This window comes from Sorex araneus, chromosome 2, assembly GCF_027595985.1.
Source record: "Sorex araneus isolate mSorAra2 chromosome 2, mSorAra2.pri, whole genome shotgun sequence".
Classification (NCBI taxonomy): Eukaryota; Metazoa; Chordata; class Mammalia; order Eulipotyphla; family Soricidae; genus Sorex; species Sorex araneus.
The window spans coordinates 369,235,677-369,254,209 of record NC_073303.1 but is presented as its reverse complement, the minus strand read 5'-3'; the positions used below and the strand labels follow the sequence as shown (position 1 = coordinate 369,254,209).

The 18,533-nt window shown below is 44.2% G+C and overlaps 1 protein-coding gene across 1 annotated transcript in view; it reads right to left on the bottom strand.

Annotated features, from left to right (window-relative positions):
* The window catches only part of ZCCHC2 (zinc finger CCHC-type containing 2), a 52,691-nt gene that overhangs the window by 20,299 nt on the left and 13,859 nt on the right, over nt 1-18,533 (bottom strand). The window contains exons 2-7 of the mRNA XM_004601986.2: nt 16,727-16,838; nt 13,557-13,633; nt 10,819-10,890; nt 7,411-7,523; nt 3,851-3,945; nt 893-976 (exon numbers count right to left, since the gene is read on the bottom strand). Coding sequence (XP_004602043.2) covers nt 893-976; nt 3,851-3,945; nt 7,411-7,523; nt 10,819-10,890; nt 13,557-13,633; nt 16,727-16,838 — 553 coding nt within the window. The remainder of the gene's footprint in view (nt 1-892; nt 977-3,850; nt 3,946-7,410; nt 7,524-10,818; nt 10,891-13,556; nt 13,634-16,726; nt 16,839-18,533) is intronic.

Below are 18,533 nucleotides of genomic sequence, written 5' to 3'. Positions count from 1 at the left end.
TAACTGTATAGCATCAAATCTCTGTCCATGGGGCTGGAGCGATAGCACGGCGGGTAGGGCGTTTGCCTTGCACTCGGTCGACCCAGGTTCGATTCCCAGCATCCATATGGTCCCCTGAGCACTGCCAGGAGTGATTCCTGAGTGCAAAGCCAGGAGTAACCCCTGAGCATTGCTGGGTGTGACCCAAAAAGCAAAAAAAAAATCTCTGTCCATATAGTTTTATAAATTTACATTTCTACCACCAGCAGTTGAGAATTCCTGCTTCTTTACATCCACAATAATATATTTTAAAATGTTCTTGCCACTCTGACAAGAATAAAATAAAAAATCTTCAAGTTGGATCTCAAGACTCCCTGTGAGGTTAAACCCCTTTCAACAGCCATGCAGGGTTCTCCTCGTCTTCTGCTTAGCTTTGTTTCTCTGACAGTACTGCCACTGAACTGATTTTCTCACTGGCTGAGGAGATTCTACAACCTAGGTGTATTCTTGATCCGCAAACTCTGTGTAGTTGGTGTGCTGTCTGGGAAAGCTCTCCCCAAGGTCTGGCGGTGCCCTGTTTGGGAAGGTCTCTTCCTAGATTATTAAAATGTAAATGTTACATTTTCAGTCTTACATGTTATAGTAAACATGTATGCTGTATACCATATTTGATAGTAACTTAAAATATTCATGCACGATATAGGAATTTAAACTTTACATCATTTCTTTTTTAATTGGAAACTCGGTCGACACGCCACCATCGACAGTCTCTTTCCCTACTACCGGTAATGCTGATGGTCACACTCCAAGCTCCTGTGTGTTTCTCAGCTCCCTTATTTATTCCACTGCTCTACTGGTCTAACCCCGAGCCACCACCAGGCAGAGTGACCTACTGCAGTGCATCAGCATTTACCTTCTTCCTGACTTGAAGCTTCTGAGCTGTCTTCTTTTAAGTGTTCTAGTATCTTTGATGTCTTCAGTGAGGGCTGTAGGTTATCTGGAGGAAAGTATTCAATACCATTAAACTTTTTAGGACAATTCAAACAGGAAGTTAAACAAATAATTATGAGTTGAAGAGAGTATACAGGGACAGGCAAGGCAGGCATTCTGCCTTGCATGCAGCCAACCCCGGCTCAATCCACAGCACCGTATATGGCCCCTACCCCAGCACTGCCAGGAGCAAGCCCTGAGTCCTGCAGGGTGTAGCCCCAAACAAATTAATTTTCCAAAATTAATTTTAAGAAAGATGCGTGTGGAGGATTTATGGTAACAAGAAGGCTTGTGGCAGTTAGCGCCTGCCTCTAAGAAAGCACGATGGCCTGGCACCGAAGCTGGCAGGCTGGCTCACAGCTCAGCCCCCTTCCAAGTGCCAGTGGGAAGGATACTACGTGGTGTGCTAAGGCTTTTCTCGGACTTCCTAGGAGACAGGTTTGACCGGGCTGAGACGGAAGCAGGAAGCTCAGGACGGGCGGGCCCTGAGAGGTCAGGAGCGTGCCATTCACCCAAAGGTGCCTGACTGGTCATGCACTTGACCCCACAGCCACTGGGGAGGAGCCGCTCTCAGCCACCAAGTCTCTAAACCCATCCTCCCCGACCCTGGGTAAAGGGCCAGGGTCTTTACTCCATTCTTGGAGACATGAATCCTGCTGCACCTGGCACGCAGCGCCAACCGCGTGCTCTTGGAAGGCGATGGCAGGGAAGCAGACCTGAATGTCCGAGAAGGACCATCGCCAAGGTCCCTTTGGGCAGTCTACACAGCGGCAGGCTGCAGAAGCTCCCAAGGAGGCTGCTACTCAAAGCCACTGCACTCTGGGCCGCCGGGGGTTGTCGCTTTTTAAAGCTTCCAGTTTGGCAGGTGGCGAGGTTAAACCACAGGGAAATCTCCCGGTGTCTACTCAAGTTTTCCTTCTACTCCAGACCAGCACTGGCTAATGCAGAGCATCCTGACAGCACCCGTGACTGCCCCACTTACAGTGGGGAACCCAGAAGGCCAAACTCTAACTCACTGAATTGAAATTTGTGTTTTCAGTTGTCATGATATGGAATGATCCTCTCCCGGGGGTGGTTATGGTGGTAGAGCTGTCACTTTTTTCAAGAGTAAGTGCAAAATAACTTTGACAGTGTATTCCATATTCCTTGTTGAAAGAATCTGGATTTTTGTGATCATTATCCTGACCAGATTTTAATGTAGTTTTCTCATAAATGTGGCATCTTAAAATAAAATCCTCTCTAGAAATGCTGATATAATTTAAATAATGCCAAACTCTCAGGATGGGATTTCACGTTCTCGTTATTTATTTTGGGAGGGGAGGAGAGGAGGAAGGAGAGATGGGTCACACCTGGCAAAGCTCAGGGGTTAGTCCTGGCTCTGAATTCAAGAAATACTCCTGGTGGTGCTTGGAGCACCATAAGGGGTGCTGGGAATCGAACTTGGTTCAGCTGTGTGCAAGGCAAGCGCCCTACCTGCTACACTATCAGTCCAGTCTAAAATTTCTATAATTTATAGACTGCCTTCTTGGGTAAGTATTCCTGGGAAGGATTTTAGTCTGAAGAAAAGTATAACATTGTACTTACACACCTCTATAGAACAGATGCTATGTGCAAATATTAAAAAGTATTTAAATTGGTCAAGCAGAAAATACTGATTGCCAAATCAGTATTTCAACTGAAAAATGATCAAATCCTTTTTACATTGTCACTATCAGACATGAAGCATATTAATAACTATGGAGTTATTAATTTTGATATTAGTCAGCTAGTCATGAGGTGTCATTAATTCTAGAGGCTACTTACCTGTTTAAAATATCTAAGGTGTATGTATAAATATACATGTAAATACATATATACACTTACACAAATTAGGAAAGCACTATGGATGTTAATCTGTTTTAAAACCTAATCATATATTTTATCCTTTATCTTTCACTATGATTAAAAGTAAGCATTCCCTTCCCCCTTCAGGAACTATGACTGCTGAAAATAGGCACCTGCTTGCCACGGCGGCTATACTTAAATGCTGACGTCAGCACATCCCACCGGTGGCTCACACTTGGATGTGGCTTAATTAACACAAACTGCAGTGTTGCATCAACGTGTTAACAGAAATACCCATCACCGTTATCAGCAAGACACTGGTGAAAGGTGGCTGAGTACTATGAGGATAAAACTAAACGTAAAGCAGACTGATGAATGCTTAAACTAAAGACAAAGAGACTAACAGGAACAGAAGGAAAAATCTCTGCCTGAGGTGCTACATCAGTTGGGTCTTAAAACAGGTGCTGCCTGACGGTGCTGTGAGCGAGGGAAGGCACCTTCTGACTGGACAGGCTCGCAGGGACACGAGCCCCAGGCAGCCGGAAGGAGCTGAGAAGCTGGGAAAGGAGGTCTGTGTGATCATGTGACAGGCCTGAGTTTATACTAGATTCTCAGATTCTGAGTGGGGGATTAACAATCAGATCTGTCCCTGAGATAACCCTGAGACAGACCCGTGGAGTGAGAACTAGAGCCTGCAGGGAAAGCCCGACTTGGCACAGAAGCAGTGGAGACCTGACAGTGTGAGGCTGGCCGCCCTTGGCCCAGCGAACACAGAAGATGAAAGCCCGAAGGCTGAGTGTGGATCTAAGGAGTGACCAGCACGGGGCCAGCACTGCCGCGCGGCCTGCTGCTCCATGCAGACCAGCTCTGAGGAACCGGAGCACTGGGGATGTCAGTGACTTTCAGAGACCCTCTCGCACTCCTGTTTGCAATCAGTCTATCTTGTAACAAATATTTTCTTCAAGACTTCAGGGTTAAAATTCACTGGGGAAAATGCGAACACCGGGCAAGGACGCCAGTATTCCTTCCGCAGGTGGCGCGAGGGCTGTGGTCTTACTGAGGCTGTGGAGCGGCTCTGACGATAAGGACTGGAAAAAGCTGTGCACTTTCTGACTCTGTAGAAAAGCTTGTGACGAAGTTGAAAATAGCTGCCTGCAGATAGAAGGAAGAATCTGTTATTTTCATGTAATGTAAACCCACAAGGTTCTCTGTTTAGACTGTAATGCAAACTTCAGTGGCAGTTTAATTCATGTATGAAAAACATGGTTTTCCAAAGGTAAAGATTGTTTTTTCCCATCTAATGAGATGAATAAACTACAACTTAATCTTTTGGTAAAAATCTAAAGACCAGGGTTATTTTTTATTTCCATTAAAAATGTTTTCTTTGGTTTGGGGGCCATACCCAGCAATGCTCGGATTGGGACTGGGCCTCTTCCACCCAGATTCCCCATTTTCCAGTAGCTAGGCGGTCACACCCAGGGACTGCCCCTGGCGCCGTGTAATCCCACCAACGGCCAATATCCAGAGACTTAAAACCAAACTCCCGGAAGACATCTTATAGCCTACTTCTCCCTCTGGAACAACCTGGCAAGCTACCGAGTTTCCTGCCCGCATGGGAGAGCCTGGCAAACTCCCCATGGTGTATTTATATGCCAAAACCAGTAACAATGATGGGTTTCATTCCCTGGCCCTGAAAGAGCCTCCAATGTGGCATTGTTAGAAAGGGTGAGTAAAGAGAGGCTTCTAAAATCTCAGGACTAGGATGAATGGAGACGTTCCTGAGACCGCTTGAGAAATTTGACGATCAACGGGATGATGATGATGGTGGTGATGGCCCAGCAGTGCTCAGGAGTGAACCCTGGCTCTGCACTCAGGCGGTGCTCAGGGGCGCATACGGGCAGGCAGCGTGGGAGCGAGCGGTAATATCTCTCTGGCTCTGGGTTACTTTGAATTTTACATAACAGAAGGTTTCCATTTTGATGAAAACTGTGTTTCAGTTTTCTGCCCAAGTGGTACCTCTGCGCTCAGAAAAAGAATGGTCATTTCCAGCTCTTACTAGGTGTCAAGGTTCATTCCTTGGCTAACCCCTGCCTGCCACCACCTGAGGCGGGAAACAGGAAGTTAGTACCACTGGAGGGACCACCACAGACAGGCAGGGCAGGTGGCATGACTGACGCAAGCCCCACTTCTGTGTCCCGGAGTCTCTACCTTAGGACACAGGCTCTCGCCAATCTTCCATTAGCGGGATTAAGAGTTCAATCAGAGGTGTTCCCTTTGGGGCAGAGAGAGACCATCAGTTCAACCACTGACAGGCCAGTCCACCTACCCATTCATGTGGCCTTTCAGTGGTCCCACTGCCATTGCTCAAGGTTCTAAGACTCAAACAGCATATGGAAATTAAACTGTCAACCCATTCAACATACAAATCCTTTCTTTTCACAACCCTCTGAACACTTAAGATGCTCAGTTCTGCTGGGAGTGAGGGCTTGAGCCACATGTGGTGTTCGGGGCTTACTCCTAGCTGTGTTCAGGGATCATTCCTGGAGGACACGGGGACATATTGGGTGCTGGGGATCAAACCCGGGGTGGCCAGGTGAAAGGCAAGCACCCACCGGCAGTAATATCTCTCTAGACTTTAGATGCGCATTTAAAATTTTAAATCTTAATTTCTCTCCAGGGCTTTTGGCTTCTCGTTCAGATCTGAAGATTTAATTATGACTATTAAAAGCCATGAAAGACCGTAAGTGATTCTTACAAGTTAAAATGGCTTCATACCAGGCAGTTAAAACTGCACCTTGGTGTGCAATGTGGAAGTGAACATTCAGTAGAAAGACAAAGAAACTAAGAGATGGAAGAAAGCGTGAGCTAGTCTAAGCCCCCGGGTCAGAAGCCATTCGGAACAAAGTCCAAACAATGCTGAGACTTACTGAAACCCAGTGACATTCACTCCCCAATGAAGAAAGCGCACAGGTACACCTTCAGTTCAAGGTCTGTGGGCTTCGACCAGTGCCAAGACTCCCCTTTGACTCCAAATACCATGTGCCGGTCCACTGGGAACCCAAACCATACCGTTCAAGTATACCAGGAAATAAGGAACGGCCTGAAACCAGTGGATGGACTAAATTAAAAGCTCCGGAATTCATAAGCCTAGGAAGACAAAGCGATACCTGTAACGAAAACTCAAAGTGGCCGCTAACTACTGAAAAAATAACAATTACATTTTGACATGATAGAAATTGTCCAATCCCAAACTTATATTTTATAGTCATGTTTTCATTTTTCTAATTTAAATGCACTGTCCTACCAACTGAATCACTCCTTGCTCATAAAGCAATTTTTCCCTCCTCCTTTTTAACTGTTAGGTTTTGTAAGCCAGCATTCTTTACCCTTTCTCACCTGTGGGCCAGCGCCTGTCCTACATTCAATGAAGGTTTCGCAACCAGAAATACACCACAAGAACCTAACTCTTGGGGCTGGAGCGATAACACAGGGGGTAGGGCGTTTGCCTTGCACAAGGCTGACCGAGTTTGCATCCAAGCATTCCATAAGGTCCCCTGAGTGCAGAGCCAGGAGTAACCCCTGTGCATCACCAGGTGTGACCCAAAAACCAAAAAAAAACCCCAAAAAACAAAAAACCCTAACTCTTGTTTATCAATGTGCCTCTGATCAAAATGGTTGTGTTACTTGTCAGTAACATTAATGGAGACATTCCACATGGATATGTTTCTATGTACAAAATCACCGTATCACTGTCATCTCATTGGTCATCGATTTGCTTGAGTGGGCACCAGTAACGTCTCCATTGTGAGACTTGTTACTGTTTTTGGCATATCGAATACGCCACGGGTAGCTTGCCAGGCTCTGCCGTGCGGGCGAGATACTCTTGGTTGCTTGCCAAGCTGTACAAAATATATCATGAAAAGAAGAAGCAAAAGAAAAGTGTGCAAAGTATCATCAAATTTCACAGTAAATGCAAATATTATCAATTATAGATTCTAGTTTTTTTTTTCTTTTGAATCACATCAGGCAATGCTTAGGACTTACTTTTGGCTCTGCACTCAAGAATTACTCCTGGTGGCGCTCAGGGGACCATATGGGATGTAGGGGATTGAACCTAGGTGGGCAGCGTGCAAGGCAAACATCCTGCCCACTGTATTATCACTCTAGCCCCCAGATTCTAGTTTTAAAGTAAAGGGGAGTTGGGACTGGAGCAATAGTGCAGCAGACCTAGGTTGGGTTCTTGGCACTACTTACGGTAGCCAGAACTCTGCCAGGAGTGATCCCTGAGCAGCTGGGTATGACTCAAAAACTAAAAAGCAAAGCAAAAGTGATATTCCTTTCACACTGCCACCCAAAAGCCTAAGCTTACTTGACAACCGGAGCTCATGGACAAGAATCTTCAAGCAGAAACTACTTAATGGAGAAACTCAGAGGGCTCAACAAATCTTTGTGTATTTTAAAAGCAATTATTTATTGCACCAGAGAGATGAAGAAAACCGTTTGGAATCTCTCACAATGAGCCTAAAGCAAGGATGTAAAGTCCAACTTGAAAAAAGATGCCTTGATCTGCCCAGATTCCCACTGGTAACCCTGAGGTGACAGGTCAGCCACCTTTACCTGAGGATGGGTTCCAGATCAGGATGCCGTCGTTCTTCCCTTTTCAACGAGCCCTGATTCAGAGCTCTTAAGATGGTCTTGTCAAAAGTCTCTGAAGACAATTCCTTTGGAAGCTGGAAAAGAAAACCGGCATCGCCAATGTTACATTTCTCCCTCGCTGGGAAGTTTGCTTCTAAAGGCATACAAGGAGGATAAACGCCCCTGCTAAGTGACCACAGTAAGACTCTCCTGTCCTAGGTTCTCATAACGGGCCTCACTGAGCATTCATCACTCCGCATCTGCTCTCTGGGTGCACCTGACGAGTCCTACGGTGCAGAGCAGCCTGCACACCCCCACTCAGAGTTCCCCCAGCACAGCACCGTGACCCCCCCAGGCAGCACCCTCTGCGGAGCACAGCGAAGGCTACTTCCCAAAGCATTCTCGCCACCTTGCAGGGGTCTCTTCTGCATCCGGTCCTGCTTCTGAATCTAAGGCAAAGTCAGACCACAGACACTATCTACCAAACAGGCAACTGGTGTGGAAAAAAGTTCGAATACTGTCCATAAAACAAGTCACTTAACTACAGGTTAGTGACTTTCTCAGAAGTGCCCTGAGAGCAACTGGCAAAAAAACACAGCAAGAAAACTCACTAGTGGGCCAAGAAAATTAGAATAGTAAAAGTATATGTCATCGATTTCATTTTCAGTTTATGTTTTCTAATTCCTAAAAATCACTTATAAAACTTTCCAAATCTTAAGAATTCAAAGTTTAAATCTGACTTCAGATGAAAAATCTTTGTAGTTATCCTCTGAATTACCGAACTTTCCCAGAGATTACGAATAGAACATTTAACTCCAATTAATTAGATTCATAGCAAGGTACCTAAGGAGTCAGGGAGATAAAACCACCCACATAAACTGTCACTTCACATACTGAGCTTTAATTTGAGAACCCCAAGAAGTATGCCTTTGACAAATAAGTACTCTGAGTATTCAGAAATTGGGAATTTCACAAAGATAGTACAAAGACTATTAATTTTAGGTCCTTGAATCTACAAATTCAGATGTGGGAGAAGGAAATTCTCCCTTGCAGATCAGGGACCCAGATCCTAACAAGAAGAAACAAATTCTAGGTCTACAAAGAAGTGACTAGTTACATATTGGTAAATATGTATCCACATATTGACATTTATCTTGCTAATATGGAATTAGGATATATATTATTAAAGCATCCTGTCCATTTTAAACAAATTCTGCTATATATATATATCTGTATATAGCCAAAGGAAATCAGCTTCTGTGGTGTTTATTCCAACTACCAAATTACTGCAGATTCTTCTAAGCACTGGGAGTGAAGGCCCAAACAAGGTTCACCTCATCAGTTACTGGTTGTGTGATCAGGTAGAGGGGAGTTACTTAGTCATCAGTAATCAGTATTTACAAGCTGACCACTAAGGCAGGCATCTTCTACTTCCAACTCAAAACCCAGGCACATTTGCAAAAAACATAGCTTTAAAAATCTCTCTTCTGTGTAGCTACCCTGAATGTTCTCACTGTGGTCCTCATATGAACCTATCCAAGCTCTGAGAGCCCCGGGGTCAGTCAGTATCAGCGTAAGTTTAGAACTGGAAGGCATTTACATGTATTTCCAGCTCTTATCTCAAAACACTGAGGCCTAATAGGGAACCACCTACAAAACCATATTAAAGTCAGTTTCTGTAAACACTTCCTATCGTTCATTCATTCATTCATTCATTCATTCAACCCACAAATACTCCAAGCCAGCTGACGGCCCCAAGCATAGCAAAGTCTTAGGCACTGCAGGTTCAGCAATGACACAGAAAAGTAACCCTGCCCCCTCCCTCCTTTCTGGCAGGCAGCGAGGACAGCTGTGGAGTTCTGATGGAAGCTAAGCAGCAGCGGCAGGCGCTAGGACCCAGAGGACACTCCCCCTCCCCCCTCCCCAATCAGGGCCAACTCAAAGCGCATTGAGTAATGCAGCCAGGCATGCAAGTCATCTGTCCTAGTTAGAAAGTGCCATATTCAGCTGCTGGCTAAGCTGGGGGGTCATTACTAGGGTTCTAAACCGTACATTTTCTTTATGCGTGGCTGGGGTTTGTTCATAAAGCACACAGCTCTTAGAAAAGCTGCCTTCTCCCCAGCAAACAACAGAGGCGGCATGGGAGGCCGCAGGAGAGCATGGGGTCAGTTCCGCAGCCACGGGCCCTGGCGTGCCCAGCAGAACCCTCTGGTGCGCAGTCACGCATGGCCACATGAAGCCTGTTTCTGATTTTTGCCCTTATAAATTCCGATACACTTATTCTGTCAGGAGACGGGAAAATCTGAAACCATCAGATTTCTTAAATGAGAGGCGGAAGGGGCAGGGCAGAGCGCCTGCCTTCCCAGGCAAGAGTCCTCTCCCATGGCGCCAGAGTCCACGCGCCTGCCCTCCTGCCGCTGCCACTGGCAGGCCGCAGGCTTCTGTCCCTGGAGTGCCCAGCTACAAGTCCAGGAAAAGGCTGCTCCAGCCAGTCCCTGGACACGACTCCTCGGGACCAACAGGGGGCGGCGCAGGAAACAAGGAGCAAGAAGCATGCACTTCAGAGCGCTGCCCACTGCGACAACAGCCTCTTAGCTGTGACAACACACGGGGACACGTGGCCTGAAAACTAAAGTCCAGGTGGCGATGAGCTTCAAAACCAGCAGAGTCCTAAGCATGCCCAGGTGACGGGCTCCACCCGAGTGAGGGAAGGAGCGGGGACTAGGGTTTCTTCTGGACACCATCTCCCTCTTCACAATGCATTTAAAAATATTCCTTACTGAGGAACAGCAATCTGTTAAACATTTAACCCCACTCTCTCCATTAATATTCAGCTCTACCCATACACTTACTAAAACAATTTGATGAGCATAAAAGGAACAGGGAAGAGGTTAAGCTGGTGGCACCTTACCTCACCTTGCTAAATCTAATTCCCATTATTTAACCTTAACTTTCAATAGTGTGAAGAGTCTATCTTCGGGAGAGTCTGGGAAAAGCTGGAACTCAAGGAAGAAATGGAGACAGAGCTAAGGAAGCCCCCCCAAAGGAGTTACGGGAGGTGTGAGAGTCACAAGCAGATGAGATGCCCACAGCTCCAGGGAATTCTCAGACACATGCACTCATAAACGCACCTCTGCCAACAGCCACTAACATTTGGCAAGGGACAAGATATTGGGTTCTATTTGTTTACAGTGAAAAACCTTTCATCTTTTCCTTGTATTGGCAACATAAAGAACACTTTGTTTAGAATAACAGACATTTTCTACCGCTTACCAAGTTCTGAGATATGCGTCTTAATTTTCCTTTTTTTTTAAAAAATGTGACTGCTGAGATTTATGGATTCTTTGCATTATGTAAAACTTATTTTAACAACAAAATCTATATTTTTACCTTCAGTAGAAATTCCTGTAGTTCTTGGTGGGTTTTTGTTACTGTTGTGACTGAAAGATCAGACCAATTTACCTGATTTAAAAAAAAACACATATACCATATGGTTATTTCTTAGGCAGGAACCGGCTAGAAAAAAAAGCCATGTGTAAAATAAAGGGCCTTATTTAAAACTTTTTAATAATTAAAAATTTATACTTAATCTGGTATTTTTGTGGTTTCATTTAAATTGTTAAAAAAATTAGTGTTCATTGGTATAATTTACTTAAATAGTTGTTAATTTCTTTTAAATCACATTTTTGTAAAACGTGGCCTAAAATTATTTGAGTGTTATAACAACTTTTTAGAATGGGTACTGTCTGTGTTCCTTTCTTGTGAAGCTACTGCAGGACTCTGAAAGGAGGCTATGACAGCATAACTCTATGGCCAAGAAGATAAAAAGCTATCTCCTGAAATTTATTATTTTGCATTCTTCAAATAACCAGACCTTCCTTCCCTTTTTTAGTATTTTTATGGGAAATTATAGTTTCTGAAAGGGTCTCATGATCTCATTTTTTAAAAATTCTGTTAAAGTGGAAGAGGCAAGTATAACCACTTCCATTTCCAGGTGGCAAATCTGAAACTAAAAAGGTTTAGTTTTTTTAGTTTTTTTGCCTTAGATTTTACCCTAGGTCAATAGAAGAGCCAGAACTGAAATCCGTTGTATCACCTCACTTTTGGATATTTTAATTCAGAAGATATTCAATGGCCAACCACTCAAAATTTTTATTTGTAAATAATAATAATAATAATAATTATTATTATTATTATTATTATTATTATCATTGTTTTGCTTTTGGGGTCACACCCAGCGATGCTCAGGGGTCACTCCTGGCTCTGCACTCAGGAATTACCCCTGGCCGTGCTCAGACCACATGGCATGCTGGGAATTGAACCCGGGTCGGCCGCATGCAAGACAAATGCCCTACCTGCTGTGCTATCACTCCAGCCCCTGTAAATTATTTTTTTTTTGTAATAATTTTTTAAAATCCTTCAATTGTACTAATATCTAACACTTATTAACTAGTCATAATTCATCAACTGCTTAAAAGCACACTAAATTTTACCTATCCACATGGTGGGTGGCCTATTCCTGGCTCTGCGCTCAGGGATCACTCCTAGAGAGGCTCATGGGGCCATAATACGTTGGGCCAGAAAATGAACATGGGTCAGCCACGTGCAAGGCAAGAGCCCTACCCACTGTACTACCATTCCAGCCTCTCAAAACGAGAATTCTTCTTATGAACTGGCAGATGTCCTCTGAACGGCTTGTGTCAGACACGGTGTTCAGTGACCGTAGGCAAGACAAAGTGCCCCGCAGCTCAACTCTTGATCTAGCACAGGAGGCAGAGGAAAGCAAATCAACAGGGAAGGGTTTCCCTGGGCGAGCAGAGCTCCAAGGCAAGGAGTCAGGCACAGTGGAGCAGCAGGAAGCAGCGCCCCGCACAGGCCCAGCGGAGCCCGAGGGGCAGGGGCAGTGAGCATGCCTGTGAGCTGTCAGCGGGGCTGGTGAGGGAAGATCATTCCAGAGCCAGGGGGCAGCAGAGGCCGATGGAAAGAATAAGTGCTAAGCCCAACAACAGAAGGAGCGCCAGTATCATGGAAGGAAAACTGGACTATGGCTCAGGTGATAAATCTGAAGAGAAAAATAAAGAGAAGGGCTTAAAATTTGCAAATGGAGGGCAGACATCTCACAGAGAAGAAGTCGAAATGGTGCAGTTAATTCAACAAATGTCTTGAGCAAGTCAAATACAGTGGGGATGACAGGAATGAAGGTTCCTGCTGTTCACGATACAATGACCCACTGGAAAGGCAAATCATGTAATCCAAATGTCAGATCATCTCGGAAAGATTTGATGGTATTTCCCCTAGATGAACGAGAAAACATTCTGCTGGGAACCAGAAACGGCTTAATGGGAAAGGACAGCTGCACCGCGACCAGCAACGCCCCTGGGAAGAAGTGAGGTGGGGAAGCAGGCTCTCGGCTACGGCGTGCGCGGGTTAGGCCTCAGCAGACGCGTGGGTCAAGGAAGCCCAGGAAGGAGGAGAGCGAAAGATGTGGACAGAGTCCACACACAGTCAACAGGCAAGAAGGGGCGTGGAGGAAAGAGGCCCCCACAGCCGTCTTGCAGAAGAGCAATCAGATCAGAAGGCCAGGCGGTACAAGCCAAGGAACAAAACCAAGGTGGGAAAGAGGAGGAGAAAGGTATCAGGGAAAACAATGCCAGAGGAAAGACAAAGCCCGTGACCCTGATTTTAAAAATACTGGTAGAACACTTGCTTCAGCGGCTCATGGACTGAAATATTGGTGGAAATGTCTCCTTGCACTTTTAAGGTCTAGCTAACACCTTATTTCTTTCGCTATTTTTGTTTGGGTCACATCTGGCCATGCTCATGATCACTCCTGGCAGGGCTGGGTGACTGTATGGAGTGCCAGGCAAACCTACTGTACTCTCTCCAGCAACCCTCCCCCCTCATTTTTTAAATAAAATCAGCAGACTAATTTTAATGTGATATAATTTTTTCAAACTTGGCAAACCATGATGATTTACTGTAATCAGTACATTAAATTACTTAAAATACATATCTAGAACTTTAAAATTAGCAAACCTGCAAGTTTTCCCAAAGGTCAATATTCATTCTTTCAAAAAGATTACTTAACCAAGTATATGATGTATCTTTTGGGGGTGAGAGTAGCTTACTTTGAAGGTGTACTCCCAATATTTGTCAGCCCTTTTTCTCTGGACTCCTTTCAACATTATCTTCTCAATGTGTACAGCTGAAAGACAGAAAACACACTGACTTCTTCTACAGGGACTAGAGACATTTCAGTTACTGAATCTGACACGTGCTAAACGACTAAGCTATTTATCTACATTGTTATTACTGGTCTTAAATCATGAAGTAAAGCACAAAACCCAGAAGCATAGCCAATGTGCCGACCATCCGCAAACCCTTTTGTTCTGTGTCCATTTGGAGTCACTACAAGCACTCTACAAGAAATAGGACACATGGATTGTGAAGATCATCTTTCTAGACGATAACCTTCCAAGTTATTTGTTACGCAGATTACCACCAAACACAGCACTTAGGTTCTCTCAATTATTTAAGTGTAATGGTAGTTATATACTAAAAAATCTGCTTATACTTTTACGTGTTTAAGCCCTCAAAAATGAAACTGATAATGTCTTTCCAACTGGGAACTTAAAAATTGATTCTCAAATATGGCTCTAATATCTTAAAAGGCTACTACAAATTTAACTATGAAATTTCAGGCAACTAATTTTTTGACAAATTATACATGTAAAATCATGGCCATGAATTACATTAGTGACTTAAGAACAATTACTATGAATTGAAATAGATAAGACAATCAACTTATTCATGATGTAAGCAACCATTCAAAATCCCTGAACTACTCATTTTATACATCCCTTAAGGAAAGTATCACATCAGGAAGTAAATCTCTTTACACAATGAAAAAGTCTGCCTACCTAGCATAGCACAGGGTTTAAGGGGGGAGGGGAAAGACTATTGCTCAGGGTATGAGTAGAAGAAAAAGTACTTAAAAATGAGGGAGGAAATATCAGAGGCTGGTGGTAATGAAGATGATAAAGTCGCAGGAAAAAGTTAGGAAAGTGACTCAGTGGATGAGGGTCACTTGGATTCAGGGAACAGGAGAGGGAGTAAGAGGGAAGGATTCACTTTGCTTTAGAGAAAGAAGTTAAAATAGATGAATTAGGGTACACAAAGTAACAAAAATACACAGAAAGAAATAAGATTTTTATAGATCACGGAAGGTGGGCAATGAGAAGCACCAAGCGTAAGATACAGGGACTCTGCCTGGAGTCCTGACAAACCAGGAGAATCCATGACCAATCTGCTGTGCCAACTCTGCAAACATACCATGTTTGCTGGCCTGCTCTGGGCCAGCTTCCTCTAAGCTGGTGAGAAACACTAAGGATGGGAAGGAGAGAAAGCCAAGGAAGAAGCCTGGAATTCCCAAAACTGCAGCACTTGGTAAAGGCCAATGTAGGAAAGAGGGGGAGATTTCACTCTTCTCAAACGTTTCTCCATGATTGATTGATTTAGGTTACTGGGCCACACCCAGCTGTGCTCAGGGCTTATTCCTAGCTCTGTGCTCAGGGATCACTCCTGGCAGGACCAGGTGGGGGGGTTCACACATGGTGCCGGGGGAGGAACCAGGGCTGGCCATTTGCAAGGCAAGCGCCCTGTTCATCGTGCTAGCTCTCTGGCTCCCTTCTCTTAAAGGACAATGCTATGGAATAAAAGAAAAAAAAAACCCTTCTGATCTAATCTATGTTCATAAACAAAAAGGAGCTCTACCTCTGCAAACAGCTGGGCTAGGAATAGGGGGAGTAGGGCATGGCCCTCTTCTGCCTTGGTTTCCAAGGTTACCTGCCGTGATCTATCAGAATTAGGATGAGGAAGACAAATAAATAAATAAATAAATAAACAAAAAGATGTGGAGAGAAATGACTGGTAATGGGGCACCCTTCAATGCTCATAATCTGAAGCTGTGATCAGCATGTATCACACTCTTAAAAACTTAGGTCCACTAAAAAAAAAAAGAAAACTTTTACAGAGTACCACCGTCAAATTAACTATAAGCATTCTAACATAGCCTTATTTTTCTAGAATACTTTTTCTCTGTTGTGCCAGGAATTGAACCCAAATCACTACACATGCGAGGCAAGTACGCTTACCACCAAGGTATATATGTTCCCAGCCCCTAAAATAGTTTATTTTATATAAAAGAATCTTCATTGAAAAACCAAGCTCTACTTTAGATTATTAGCAAGTGTGGGAAGCCTGAAGTCTCACACTTGCTAATATATGATTCGAGCACTTTAGTAGGACAGAGAGAGTCCTGTGATGACCTTGAATATAAGCAGCAATTATCAGGTTTTTTTTTTTTGTTTTTTTTTTTTTTTTTGCTGTTTTGGGTCACACCCAGCGATGCACAGAGGTTACTCCTGGCTCTGCACTCAGGAATCACTCCTGGCGGTGCTCAGGGGACCATATGGGATGCTGGGAATCAAACCCGGGTCGGCCCTGTGCAAGGCAAACGCCCTACCCACTATGCTATCACTCTAGCCCCTAGGTAAATATTTAACAATAAACGTCCATTTGGTTTTTCCTCTGAGGAAAATGTATTACACAAATGGATTATTACTATTATAGTGTTAGGACAGTGGCACTTCATGTATATTTTCATTTTCTAATTCCCTCTTTCTCTCAACACAGGCCAACGGGCTCCCCAGATGCAAAGAGAAGAAACTACATGAACTCACTTCCTTCTGACTGCGGTGTCCATTCAGCCTTCCTGAAATTGTTACTGCAGGAAGCATGGACACAGTGTGAGAAATTGCTTCAGTATATTTTTCCAGTAGATTCTGAAACATTCTACAGAATAGTACCCTGGGAAAAAGTGATGGCCTTTGCCCTGCAGGAGTCCACCACCAGACTCAAGCCCACTGGCCACAGGCAGAACTGAGAGCATAAGCGAGGACAGGCAGTGCTGGGACAGAAGCCAGACCCAGACCCAGAACGGAAGGAACCAGCCTGAGCTTAATATAGAACTAAGAGGATAATTTCTGAAGGGATTGGGGAGGATGCACTGTCGGGGCTTTCCTGGCGGAGTCTGGAGGTACCCTGGCAGTGTTGGAAGGGCCATGTGAACTGGAGACCAAACTAGCAAAGCATGTGCTCCAACCCTTTGAGCCGCCTCCCCAGCCAAGGTCCAGGAGGATTCTGGGCCTCCAAAAGGGAGACGAGTTCGAGTCAACCAAGGTATTCCACACTCTTCCCAGTAGAGAAGCTTTTGACTTATCAGAAAAACCGAACCTACCTTCTCGCTGAGTTCTATGAGGTGCCACAGTAAGTCCGCCATGAGGTATTGGGGCTTGTTCTATCAAACTGACCTCGGTATTTTGCATGTAATCACCGTGAGCAGAGTCATTCTGGGTAAGAAAGAGGGCTGTGCATTAATCTACACTGTAGGCTAAGAAAAGCAAATCCCATAAAAATAAACCAAATTAAAAAATTCAAAAAAACCCAGATTAAAGCCTAATACTTTTAATAACAACCTTAGTAGCAATTTTAGCTATCAAAAGGTGATTTCCCGTAAGTGCAAAATGACGCAAACTTGAGAAGAAACGCGGAAAAGGGTAAGGACCAGTATTCATTTGACTTTTAACAATAATATCCTATCAATTACTTACTGTCCCAATTTTCTGGGAACTGTAAGTTTCATATTGGTGAAGTGCAATGTAGAAAGTGCAGACTGCTATTCTAAATTACACATGAGGTCAGTTCATTAACAGAGGCAATCAGAATCGCAGAACATATCTAACAGATGGTCCCTTCACACGTCATGCCACGTTCGTATGTATTTTCACATAAATCACCAGGCATTTTCTAACAGAAGAATCTTGACTTCCCTTGGTCCTTCTCAATTTAACTGACTGCGCAGCCCTCACCAGTGAACTGGCCTCAGCTTGCTCCCGCGACCCCTCCGAGTGCTCCCGAACGCAGCCTGCAGGGAGACTGTGCTGCGGCACATTACCATGGGGGAGCCAGAACACAGGCCACTCGCAACACTGTCCTGTTACCACCAGCACCATTCCTTCCTGTTCAAAGTCCCTGAACTACCCAAATGCCTCAGAGTAAAGAATCTGCATTTTTACAAATACGCAGTCACAGACTTTTTAAATTGTGTAAAGAAATGAAGCAAAGAGAAGATCCTCAACTCCTCAAATATCCCACTTGATCCTTATTTGCTTCCAATTCGGCCTGACAACGACTGTTGGTTGCTAGCTGACAGTTAACTACAGCATCACATTACTCTTGGGAGCTAGCTTTGTTCACTTATACTTTGTCTTTCTCTAGAAACCCAAGACTGTCCACACACAACCACTTATACGCCTCTTAAGTTAACATACAACTCCTCAGTCACTATGATCAGTAAGTGAATAGAGGAATTCTTCCAAAAACAGAAGCACATGTATCCAAATCCTGAACACATAAGCTGTCACTGCAAAGACAAAAAACCACATTTGCCTAAGAGAAATTTCACTTATCAAAAATGTAAGTACTATAAGCACCTCAAAATCCAAAATAAACCACTTCATCCTACTAAATACTGTTGGAAGTTTAGCTTAATAGATCAACTGTTTCATTCATTATTCAACACTGCACATACACAACACAAAAATTAAGTATCTTGGAGTCGGGGCCATGGCTCCAGAGGTAGAGCAGACGCATAGCACTGCAAGGCTAAGTTTGAGCCCCCGAATTGCCCGTGCTCTGGCGCTGCTGAGTCGTTCTGGAGGTCTGAAAGCTCTGTACGGACAGGTGCGCACAGCCAGGAGAGGCCCTGAATCCCACAGGACCACTGTGTGGCCACTATCTTTAAATCCTGAAACATAAATGAAAATTACACAAAATAAAACCTGTAATTTTTTACTAGGGGAATACAAAGCAAAGATGGTTATTATTAGTAACTCTTTTTTAAACGAAAAAGGATGCAAAATTGGAAGTTGTGTACAGAGCAATGAGAAATGGGTGCAGTCACTTTGGAAGGAAGCACGGCCGTTCCTCAGAAAGGCAAAATGGAATGAGAAGCCCAGGAACTCTTCCGGGTGTGCAAAAAGGGA